Source organism: Micropterus salmoides, unplaced genomic scaffold (assembly GCF_014851395.1).
Source record: "Micropterus salmoides isolate LMB-PRFRI ecotype aquatic unplaced genomic scaffold, ASM1485139v1 Ms_hic_scaffold_17, whole genome shotgun sequence".
NCBI lineage: Eukaryota > Metazoa > Chordata > Actinopteri > Centrarchiformes > Centrarchidae > Micropterus > Micropterus salmoides.
In genome coordinates, this window is record NW_024040817.1 from 3,247,731 (window position 1) to 3,260,404 (window position 12,674).

Consider the following 12,674-nt stretch of genomic DNA (forward strand, 5'->3'; position numbering starts at 1 on the left):
CCTCTTCAACAAAGAAAAATTCACTTCAAAACCACATCCCAACTGTGAAGTATGGTGGAGGGGGAATCATGGTTTGGGGCTGCTTTGCTGCCTGACATTTCGCAAGAGAATGTAAGGTCATCTGTCCGCCAATTGAAGCAGATAACGGTGATGCAACGGGACAACGACCCAAAACACAGAAGTAAATCAACAACAGAATGGCTTCAGGAGAACACAATACACAAGTCCTGACCTCAACCCGAGTGAGATGCTGTGACCTCAAGAGAGCGATTCACACCAGACATCCTAAGAATCTTGCTGAACTGAAACAGTTTTGCAAAGAGGAATGGTCCACAATTCCTCTTGTTGTTCAGGACTGATCTGAAGCCACAGGAAACTGCTGCCAACCAGTTATCAAAATCAAGGGTTCACATTCTTTTCTAACCCTGCACTGTGAATGTTTACACAGTGTGTTCAATCAAAACATGAAACATAACTGTTTGTGTGGAGTTAGTTTAAGCAGATTGTGTTTGTCTGTGACTTAGATGAAGATCAGATCACATTTTATGACTACTTTATCCAGAAATCCAGGTAATTCAAAACTATCACATGCTTTTTTTCTTGCAACTGTACACACACACACGAAATAATATAATATATATTAATATACATGTTAAACTTTATTTTGTAGTTTATATTAATTATCTGCTGAAACAAGAGCAAAGGAAAAGCTATCTTGCATCACCTTTGGTGTTGATCAGGAAGTCAGACGTTATTAGGCAATGCAAACTCCTCTTAGCTTCCGCTGCAGGCCGGGCGTGTCGATACTATTGCTGACTTTTATACACTAGACATGTGTAACTTTTTTTACAGAGGTGCCCAAATATTGTATCATCCTCAGTAAAACTTCCTCACCAGATCAATTTTTTAAAACTGTATATTCTAAATGTGTATTGTTGACTTTTAAGTTATTTAACAAGCATTTCATAAATGATGGGTTGTATAAAACGACAGGAGCCTGTTGCATCAGAATGTAATTATTAAAAATGAAAACAAATTCTTGACAGATACAAGTGAAAAACAGTGAAACACAAGAGGAGCTTAAAAACAGTGCTTTTTGGGCTAAGCCTATAGAGTATGTACAATTAAACTTTCATTATGTGCGAGCAGTAACATTCTTCTGTGGTGCATTTGAGTAGGTCAATGATTGTAAGGAAGCAAATTACATATCATCATAATATTAAAAATTATCCTTTAAATAGCTTACTTGCTGTCACATCCTGCACTGACTGCATTTAGCACAACATGCAGATTTCACTCGCCTGGATTAGTGCACGTGTGACCATGCCCTAAGGCGGGTTTATCTGTGATCATGTGATCCGTTAGGGTTCTTGCGACTGGTCACTGTCGAGTACGTGACATCCGTTTTGACCAATCCTGTCCTTCCTTGGCCAGAGGGGCGGGGATTGTTTGCATGCTTCAGGCTGGAATAGTGCAAAGACACATCCTGCAGAGACAGAACACGAATCAAACTGCAGGGTCAACAGCTCGCTGCAGGAAATAGATGAAACCTTCAGTCACATCAGAATCAGACTCTGTTATTTTGTATTTTGCTGCCTAACAACAAAGATAGTAAGAGAAAAGAAAAAACAAGTACTGCAAAAATCTATTAAAAATATATACTATTGTTTGAATATATTTGAAAAAATGTAAAGCATATATGTTTTCAAAATTAAAAGAGCTGCAGAGTGTTTAAAACAAAGAGGATGTAATGTTCACAGCATGAAGCATGAAGCATGAGAACATGTGCATTAACGTAAAGCATTTAGAGTCCATGAGACGAGAGCAGAAACAGAACAATTTCTTAATCTTTTATTCTTATCATTTTAGAGTGGCCTTTTATTGTGGCCAGCCTAAGGTCTTTTATTGTGGCCAGCCTAAGGCACACCTGTGCAATACCTATGCTGTCTGTTCAGCATCTTGAAATACTACACATGTGAGGTGGATGGATTATCTCGGCAAAGGAGAAGTGCTCACTGACACAGATTTTGACAGATTTGTGAACAATCTTTGAGAGAAATAGGCCTTTTGTGTACATAGATAAAGTCTTAGATCTTTGAGTTCAGCTCATGATGAATGGGAGCAAAACCAAAAGTGTTGCGTTTATAAGTTTGTTCAGTGTATATTGTATATTAAGCAGGTCACGTAAGTTACAGCAACTAAGACTGTTCGGTAAAACAACCCTAAATACAAAGTGAACGTTACGAAGCACTTTGACATAATACCGGTGGTACACATGATAGTAATATGGGTCGTGTTAGCTGGTGAAGTAATGTGGAAAGCCATCACGTTACAACTATAGTATTTTGCACCGGGTAACAATAGCAACGGTTGTTTTGTGCTGTTAGTGGACTGCATTTCTTTAGCTGGCGGGTTGTCATGTATTTGGAGAAAGGCTCTTGCATGCAGTTTCAACCTGACCAGATACCGTCAAGAATAGTGGCTGTACCAGCAACAGAGAAGACAGGCTTGTTGTTCATTTTCTAAGTGAGGCTTCAGCCCGTCAAAAAGCGATTTATTGAAAGACTACATATAGCCTCTTTAAGTAGATTTTAAGAAGATTTAGTTTAAAGGCACAATCTGTATGCTTTTGTGGCATACGAGTTGATATCAGACCTTTTTCAATTTTATTTTTGGTACTTAAAGTATAATTTAATGCTAATACTTTTGTACAACTTTGAATGCAGTAGTTTCAAGAGTATTCACATAATATTTATAGCTTGTGGTATTTCTACTTTTACTTAAAGAGGTGGTATTATGCTCATTTTCAGGTTCAAAATCTTATTCAGGGATTGTACCAGAACAGGTTTACATGGTTTCATTTTCAAAAAACACCATAGTTTTTGTCATACTGCACATTGCTGCAGCCTTCATCCTGTGTTGAAGGCTTCGTTTTAGCTATGGAATGATGCATCTTGTCTCTAAATGATCTTTGTCAGGAGTTGCACATGCGCAGTTCCTAGTTAAAGACTACTAGCCAATCAGAAGCAGAGAAAGGCGGGTCAGTGAGAAACCGACCAGCTCGGCAACATGGACTGGAGCGAGAGTTTCAGAGTGGGGAGTTATTAATCTGTAACAAAAGGATCTTTCATCTATAAAGTTTTAACTGAGCTCTGTCTCTACATCACAGGAACAACTTTATGTCCACTGACTGCCTGGAGGGTAGCTAGTGTTTGGAAGAGGGAGGAGAGGTGTGTGCTGCAGCTCACTGTTTTTCCACCGGTGTTTTTGAGGGCTTGTCGGAGTAGCCACTCGGCGAGCATTATGGCACGTATTTACTTGTGACATCACAAGAAAGGGAAGTAAAGGCTGGACTACAAATGAGCTGTTTTGAGTTAAGAGCAGAGTTTTCTGTGGGAGATGGGAACTCCCTTTGGGCTGGACAAAAAAGGAATATAACTCAATAAAGGAGAGGGGAAAAGCCAAAAACCATAATACCACCTCTTTAAGTAAAAGATGTGTCTTTCACTCCTGCTTTTAGCCAACAGTTAGCAGTAAAATTGGGATGAAAGAAAGAAAAAGGAACATTACATTAGTGATAATTTATGAGTTTCTCTCATGTTATAAGTTATATCTTTACATGGAAACTAATATATTTAGTGGAGAAAGAGCAGAGCTGTTTTTGTGTTTAATAGAAAATAAATCACCATCACCATCTACTGACCTCTGTGACCCTCAGACTCGAGTTGCTTCTTACTGAATTACAGCAGCAAACAGCTGGTTTACCTGCAGAGAAAGGAGAAATAGTGTCAGGATGAGCTGCGGTCAGCAGCTAAAATTTAACACCAAGAATTCAACAACTGCCAAACAGGTCCAGCAGCATTTCATTCAATCTGAATCCAGCATTGACTCTAGCAACAAATATGAATCATTTTGAAACTTTTACTGAAGGACTGAGCAAAATGAATGAATGAATGAGGTAATTTAATCTGTGTCCTGGATAAACAACCAAAACAGAAGCCCAGCCCTCAGAGCAGAGTAGAGCAAGCTGGGACCATTAGTAAGTGACTCACAGTCAGGAAGTGAAAGTAAAAGTAAAAAAAGTAGTAAAAGTGAAACTAGGGCGAGTCGTTTGTGTCGGAGCAGCTAGCAGAAAGTGACTTCGACCTCTTATTTTTCTACCTTTACTTCAAGAAACAAACTCAGAAAAGAGAGTTTTTCTCTCTAAGGGAAGAGGAAACTTTCTGCTGCCTCTCTGCTGCCTCCCTCTTCCTCGCAGCACCATGCCGGACATTAAGCTGTGTTTGGAGGCCCTGTCTGCTCTCTCCGGCTGCAACGTCGAGCAGACCAGCGGAGCCTCCCAGCTCACCCCGCAGGACTTTATCAACATCGTGGCTCTCAGGGAGTTTTACAAGCAGGAGGGGTTTAAGGAGCTGGAGTACCCCAGTTTAGGGAAATTGTCCGTGCAGGACCAGGACTGTGAGGACATATACAGCTCCCCCCTAACTCTGACAGAAGGCCCCTCCACCGCCGGGCCGGAGCAGAGCCTCAGAACCACGGTGAAGATCAACCCTCAGGACTTCTTCCATCCTCAGTACGACTACGACTTCACCAACATAAAGGTGAGTTCATAAAGCCGAGATGAGGTGGCGCACATCTTACATAACACTGAATCTCTTTGTTACCTTTCTTGTGTAGAATAAAGTTGAAATGAGTCGGTATAAAGGTATAAAAGAACAAAGGCTGCAAAATGCTTGCAGCATTCACTCACACACGCAATAAAGTTAATACAGTGTTTGTTTAGTAATCACTTGTTTGGATATAATGGAATGAAGGGAGTGGGGTTGAATGAGTGAGGGAGGAAGTGAATAAGGAAGTGGGTGGGGTTGGGGTAGGGTGAGGAAGTGAGTGAGGAAGTGAGTGTGGAAGGGACTGAATGATGAAGGGAGTGAGTGAGTGAGTAAATAAAACAGTTGATATTATGGCCTGATCAGAACTGATGCAGCGCATATTGTCATTAGCATGTAGCATATTAGCATTTTCTTGCAAGTGGCTCCAGGTCTGACCCTGTCGACCCCTCTGTCCACCTCCAGGACGGCGACACCAAGTTCACGCGTGGTAACGAGCAGTACATTCGTCCCTGTGGGTGGAACCGGGCCGCCCTGCGGGTCGTGCAAAAATATGATGGCGGGGACACCTGGCTCGGGACGGGGAAGGACGCCTGGCCTGTCTCCTACAACGGACACAACATGGACGGCTCCCTCGGCATCATCCTGACCCGTGACAAGAGTGTCGTCGAAGAGCCAAAGTTTCTGGATGTCGCTGCAGCGTCTCTGGTCGCCGGGGAGACGAGGGGCAGAGGGGTGTACTCCACGCCAGACATCAAGATGGCGGAGAAGTATTGCAAGAAGTTTAAGTCCAAAGTGGATAGGAAGACGTACAAAGTGGTTCTTCAGAACCGCATCAACCCAGAGAAGAGGACAAAGTGCCAGAGAGAAGACATCTGGTTGGTCTACATCCCTGAAGGCTTTAACGACGTCCAGACGAGGGCCATCGTGCAGGAGTCCATCCGACCGTACGGGCTGCTGCTGATGCAGGCGTGAATCGAGCTCTGGGGAAACTTATAAAACCTCTTCAGAGTTTTCTGGGAAATAAATATATAGCTTGAAGTTTTCTTGATTATCAACAAACAACCTCACAAAGACATCACACTTGATCCACTTGATCAAGTAAATGTCACTGAAGAGGTTGGGAACTTTCTCCTACTTCACTGACTTGGGACCTTGTGCTGAACTACTGTGCCTTCACCTGCTTTATTTTCACTTTCATGTTTAAACGAGATCTGTGTCAATCAGTTTCACTTTGGGGGATTTGTTTAACATATAGTTGTTGTAACTAATAGAAAATACAAATAAAATGCTCATGGGATTTTTGTTTCATCAGCAGCGTTAAAACCAGTTTATTTCTCTCTGTGATGTCTTCAAATGTAAGAAAAGACTGTAGGAATGAGTCCCTTTGCATCTGACAGCTTGATTATGCTGCCATCTAATGGAATATTAAGTAGTTCTGATAACAAGCTTTGACTGTTATGAGCGTAGTGACATTGAATTAGTCTAGTTTCCATTTAAAAAGAGAATGTTACCGATTGTAATTGTTACTTATTTTTTTTCCTCTTCCTTATTGACCATAATTGAACAATAATTAAAGTTGCTGGATGATCAGTACCTGGTGAACTGTTTTTTTTGTTGTAGCACATGTTCAGGTGCACAGAGGAGGAAGAGAGAAAGAAATTAATTTCACCTCTGAACAGTTAGACTCTGAAGTGAAAATGTTATGAGATATGAAGTTCACTTGATACTTTTCTTGGGTAAAAGTATGTGTTACTATTACAGACTATAGACTAACTAACACTGAAATATTCACTATGTTATTTTCAGAGTAGAAGTTTTACAGCGTCTTTTTGTGTTAATTGTCATGATTCAACTTTGATCTTTGGAACTAACTCTGACTTTTAACACATTCTCCTTTCAGAAAGCAGATATGCTTTAGCAGATTTATTTATTTTTATTTCACTTCACTTGAATAACTACGCAAACGGAGCTAATTATAGTTTAACACACAATAATATAATATACACTGAACAAAATTATAAACGCAACACTTTTGTTTTTGCCCACATTCATCATGAGCTGAACTCATAGATCTAAGACTTTTTCTACTTACACAAAAGGCCTATTTCTCTCAAATATTGTTCACAAATCTGTCAAAATCTGTGTTAGTGAGCACTTCTCCTTTGCCGAGATAATCCATCCACCTCACAGGTGTGGCACATCCAGATGCTGATCAGACAGCATGGGTATTGCACAGGTGTGCCTTAGGCTGGCCACAATAAAAGGCCTTAGGCTGGCCACAATAAAAGGCCTTAGGCTGGTCACAATAAAAGGCCACTCCAAAATGTGCAGTTTCACTGTATTGGGGGGTCTGGAAACCAGTCAGTATCTGGTGTGACCACCATTTGCCTCACGCAGTGCAACACATCTTCTTCGACTTGATCAGGTTGTTGATTGCGCCCAGTGGAGTGTTGGTCCACTCCTCTTCAACAGCTGTGCGAAGTTGCAGTCAGGTCGAGACCCCGATGAGGATGATGGGCCTGCAGATGAGCTTCCCTGAGACAGTTCCTGACAGTTTGTGCAGAAATTCTTTGGTTATGCAAACCGATTGTTGCAGCAGCTGTCCAGCGGGCTGGTCTTAGACGATCTTGGAGGGGAAGCTGCTGGATGTGGAGGTCCTGGGCTGGTGTGAGGCCGGTTGGATGTACTGCCAAATTCTCTGAAACGCCTTGTGAACAATATTTGAGAGAAATAGGCTTTTTGTGTACATAGAGAAAGTCTTAGATCTTTGAGTTCAGCTCATGACGAATGGGGACAAAAACAAAAGTGTTGCGTTTATAATTTTGTTCAGGGTATATGTTCACCTTGATTTTGGATTTTATGCGCTCAAACAGCATGCTGAAAGAAATGGTGTAAGAAGTACTCCGATCTATTACTGAAATAAAAGAAGCAACACCACAGTGTAGAAATATTCTGTTACAAGTAAATTTAAGTTAAAGTACTATCATCAAAGTATAAAAAGTAGCAAAAATAGCACTAATCATGCAGAGTGGCACATTTCAGAATCAGATAAATATACTGTAGATACTATTAGTAGTATTATTATAGATATAATGAGTAGTAGTATGACTTTCATGTTGCAGCTGCAAGCATAAGCACTACCTGCTTGCAGCATCTGGCCACAAGCAGAGGACAAACAGCATTTAAAGCAAGGAGACTGTTCTCTGCAGTGGCCTTAAAAGCTTGAGTTCACATGGGAGTACCACAAAAGTTGAATATAAGTACACAATAGTAGATATATAATTAACAAAGTCATGTAGGTAAAATAAAGTTTTACCACAACAATATATTTCTGAGTAATTCATCTATAATATTTAAATAAAATGTCTTAATTTATTATATTTTGCATTAATAACTTGAATTTGCAAAGTAACTAGTAACAGAAAGTATAAAGTAGCATAACATGGAATTACTCAAGTAAAGTAGTACTTGAGTAATTGTAATTGCTTTCCACCGCTGGGTGGTGACACTGACACACAGACCTAATCTTAACCTAAACTTAATTCTCACTTTAATACCAAGAGTTAAAGTTTGAAGAAGTGTCCAAACATGCCGTCTCTCTCACTGTCTAAACTTTTGGTCCTCCAAAAGATAGACTAGAGGACACAACCAACTTCACACCTGTGCACAGGTAGACTCCAGCGATGAAAACAAAACAGAGGGGGAGTAAGGCTGGAAGAACACAGATCCCCAGACTCCAACACGGCTGCCTGGTTGGCTCCCCGTCAGCTCCTGGAAACACAGAACACAGGAACAGTTCACTGACTGATTGATTTAGTTTTTGACCTCTGGTCTTTCTTAAGATGTCCGATATTAAACATTCTGGAAATATATGTCAGCTTCATCCGGAGTGGGGAGACAAGCTCCAGCTGGGGAAAACACTAGGCTACTCTTTATCATTTTCCTGTGAACCACAACAACAGTCAGAATTTGTCTGGCCGGTTTGAAACCAAATGAAAGGTTGTTTTAATTCACCTGCAACCTTCGACACTCCATGTGAAACATGTAGATATCAAATGCAGAAGGGCTTCAAATTACTTTATTATTCTGCATATAACCGGATTATCCAGTGAAGAGAGGAGAAGTTGGATAATAATGAGATGAAGTCATGCTAACCACTGATCTCAAATAGACTCTTTCCTTTACTTAGTCTTTCTAAAGATCTTAAATAAAAAGAAAAACTGGTATCGACTTCTTACAGTAACACACATTGGAACATTGTCAAATGAAGCTGGGCGTTGACTTTTAATGGTTCTTCAAAACAATGACTTTTCATCTTTGTTTAGAAGGGTATTTAGGCGGGAAATCATGCATGAAGTTCAAGTTATCACATCTAAAACTTTGTACAGACATTCATGTTCCCCAGATGACGAGTCCTACTGACTTTGGTGATCCTCTGACTTTCCCTCTAGCGCCACCAACAGGTTGACAATTAGTGAAATGTGTCAACAACAATTGTATGAATTGCAGTAATTTGGTGATTTCTTAACGTTTCCTCCAGCACCATCATCAGATCAAATGTTTGCCCAATACTTTTCTTTATGGTGATGACCTGCAAACTGTGAGCTTAAAGCACTGCTGTATTCGTCTTGCATGCATTTCTAATACTGAAGAAGCTTTTTCTCCTGCTAAAGTACAATCCTTCAGTTGTCCTTCTGTTCATTGTGAATTATTTGTATTCATCATCCTCCTCAGAGATAAACTGTCTAAATTCAGCTAAAATCTCATTTAAAACTTATTTATAAATAAGTAAATGACTTTCTTACCATCCACAGCCAGATGAATTCCTCTGTTAACACAAACTCCTCCTTCACACTGCCCCGTGCAGAAATACAGCCCGGCATCCTTCTGCTCCACCTCCAGGATCTCCAGACTGACCTGGCCGCTCTCCAGATCTCCCTGTTTGTTGATGCGGCTGTCTGCGGAGTGGAACTCGACTGTTTCTACTCCCAGTTTACCTAATGTAACCGTCAGCAGAGGCTGCAGCTGATCTGAGTGCAGAAAGTACCAGGTGATCGTGCTGCTGGACGTCAGGTTGCAGGTCAGCAAGGCGTTCTGCCCAGCCTGGACCAACAGGGCAGAGCGGAGAACGGGTGAGGCTGAAGACAGGTGACACGCTGCAACACCTGAGGAGGGTAAAGACAGGTGAGGAGGAAGGTCAGACCGGAGTAACCGTGGCTGATTTCACTCAAGGGCTTCACTTTGAGTTGAAAAGTGGTGCATGATACACTTGGATCACGAGAAATGACGATGCACGAGTACAAGAGGTGAAGATTTTTAACACTATTTTAAAGAAATATGAAATGCTGAAAGGGGCCTCTGGGGGTCCCAGAAAATTGGAGCATTAAAGACTTAATTTCCTGCATTCTGGAGACATTTTCTGCTCCAATTTATAGTGGAAATGTCTGCATTTATTCATAAATACAAAAATATAACAGAATACAATGCAGTAATGCAGCTTTTTGTTTCTTCCATATTTAAATTGCACTGCATGTTTTCTTGTTGTGCAAACAAATCATTCTCAAAGCCTTTTCATTTGTTAGTCACCTTTTTTGGTGCAGGCTATTTTCAGAACATTTTTAACAAATGTTTTTCAAAAAGTGGTGGGGACATGTCCCCAGCGTCCCCAGTGTAAAGGACACCTATGATTTCCTTTAGAGGACTTGACTTAAAGGGGTCCCAATTTAAATCTGATGAGCCACACAAAGATTAAAGGAATAAAAAACATCAGGAAATATGTTTCTGATATTCTGTGCTGAGGACACATTTCCGTCAGTACCAAAACACTATTGAGGTTTGATCCCCAGCCCGACGTTGCATGCAGCTCAACCCACTGAACCCGAGGAGTCAGTGTGGAAACATTTTGCTTTCCTGCACACAGTGAATCAAACTAAGTATATTTACCAAGTACCATACTTGCTTTAGTCAAGTCTCTTCTTTTCACGCTACTTTCTACTTCTATTCCACTACACATCAGTGGGAAATATTCAGTATTTATTTAATATTTAATACTTTTTATTTCAAAACAATTATCTGACAGCATTAGTAACCAGTCACTTTACAAATTAAGATGTTTTTCATACAAAAATAAAGTACATCACAGTTACTACTAGCTAATACTCAAGTAGAGCTGAAACAGTCGCTGAATGGAGATAATCAGCAGATTGATCCACAATAAAAAGAATTATTAGTTGCAGTCAGATACAAAATAGTTAAAAATGAGCTCCACCTCGACAACGACAGCAGTAACATCCTGCTTTTATGCACGAGGAATAATAATCTAATGATGTCACAGGGGAGTTTAACTTTTAACTTTAAGGTACTTTCATACTTTTAAGTATCATTGCAGGAATATTACTTGTACAGAGTATTTTTACATCTGGATTAGATACATTTAGTTATTTAAATTAAATATAGTTTTTCAGGAAATATCCATAGAAAGGTTGATCAAAGCAACAAAGGCTAAATAAAAACTACAAGAATAAAGCAAAGACAAAGAAAGTGCTGAGCTGTGTGAGGAAGCAGGATGCAGATTGTAATTTATTAGATTAAATGAAATCTTGAACATCTTGCTAATACTTCATTTCTGGTGACCTACATCTCTGACCCGAGTGGATGTCCAATTCATTAATGAGAGGAGAGCTTTCTGCTGACACAGTTCCACAGAAATAAATCAGTGAGAAGGTTAAAGACAGATTCTATGATGGATCTGTAGAATAAGCACCATTTGGTGTCTGTCAACATTAAAAACATTTAACCTCGGCAGATAAAACAGCCTTTGCAGTCCCTTCTTGTCCTTTAACAGTCTGGGGAGGTGGAAGTCAATAACATTTATCTTTGGTTTTGGAAATAATCACTGTGCAAAAGGCCAATGACTCTGTTCCATGAAGCAACAACTGTGTCATCTGCAGATTTAACAATGTGCCTGTCCTATTAGTATTACTGTAGTGAAGGATCTGAATACTTCATATAATCCAACTGAGCCTAAAGCAAAAGTCTGTCCCAGTGCAGAGCAAGACTGAGCGGACCGGCTGCAACACAGACAAACCCAGAGGACAGGCACAGGTCTCAGCTTGTTTTCTTTCAGTTTAGATTTTACATTTTCAGGTGTGACTTCACCACCACCACCTCCACCACCACCACACCACCACCTGATCCATGACTTAAACGCATAGACAAAACAAACACAACCAGACATAACAAAACATTAACCTTCTAAGTTAAGCCTTATCTTATCCTAAAAACCCTTGAATTTTTCCCACACAGTCGCCAACCTTGAAACTCAAGTGACACGCCCTTGAATTTGATACCTAAAGTGAAGCCTTGTGCTCTGCCCTGCATTTAAATCAGAAAATATAAATATAAATTAACTTACAAAGCAAAGAGAGGATCCATGTGAGACCTGCCATAATCTAGGAAAACACTGTGGAGGTTTTGTTGTGCAGCTGCAGGAGCAGGAGGTCTGGCCAGTTCACTAAAGTGAACAAAGTGTTTTAGTGGAAGGAAGTGTGTGGGGATTTTATTATGCATTAAAAAAACAGTAGAGACCACCAACAGCATCTTAGTTGGGCCAGAAAACGGAAGACTGAAGATTTTCCACTTACACAGCAACCACACACACTTCTCCTGAAGACAGGGCTGAAACTGATTAACGCAAGCTGCAGTCCTTAGGTTTCGTTTCTGCGGAGAACAATCAACTCACATGCTTATGTCAGACCAACAGGAAGTCCTTCAAAATAAAAGCCCCACAAAATGTCCCTAGTGTTTTTAAAGGACACTCTTTGTTGGAAGAAAGGGACTACATTTACATTTGATGGGGCCACATAGAGAATTGCCCTCAATCACTTAATTATTAAGTTTTATTAAGAAATAATAATAATAAAAATACAAAAATATACAAAAGCTTGGACCAGGATACAGTAGGTAAAATGAATGTCAGTAAACAAACAAACAAACATAAAATAAATAATGCCTCTTTTTTAGTTCAGAACAGTTTGTGGCCGGTCAATAACTTTATGCTCATAT

At 40.2% G+C, this 12,674-nt stretch overlaps 2 protein-coding genes across 3 annotated transcripts; one reads left to right on the forward strand and one right to left on the reverse strand.

Moving 5' to 3' along the window:
• Positions 1–995: 995 nt before the first annotated feature.
• Positions 996–12,347, reverse strand: LOC119907986. 2 transcript variants are annotated; one of them, XM_038725731.1, is made up of 6 exons: positions 12,254–12,347; positions 12,025–12,123; positions 9,416–9,775; positions 8,271–8,381; positions 3,704–3,765; positions 996–1,486 (listed from the first exon to the last, which is right to left on the reverse strand). In XM_038725731.1, exons 2-6 carry the CDS (start codon positions 12,056–12,058, stop codon positions 1,340–1,342), a joined length of 714 nt encoding a protein of 237 aa, XP_038581659.1. In that variant the 5' UTR covers positions 12,059–12,123; positions 12,254–12,347; the 3' UTR covers positions 996–1,339. The 2 variants fall into 2 exon arrangements, with proteins under 2 accessions (XP_038581659.1, XP_038581658.1); XM_038725730.1 differs by lacking the exon at positions 12,254–12,347 and having other exon boundaries at positions 12,025–12,247.
• Positions 4,064–6,203, forward strand: LOC119907983. Its single transcript, XM_038725726.1, has 2 exons — positions 4,064–4,601; positions 5,073–6,203. The coding sequence occupies exons 1-2, from the start codon at positions 4,263–4,265 to the stop codon at positions 5,580–5,582; spliced, it is 849 nt and encodes a 282-aa protein (XP_038581654.1). The 5' UTR covers positions 4,064–4,262; the 3' UTR covers positions 5,583–6,203.
• Positions 12,348–12,674: the final 327 nt, after the last annotated feature.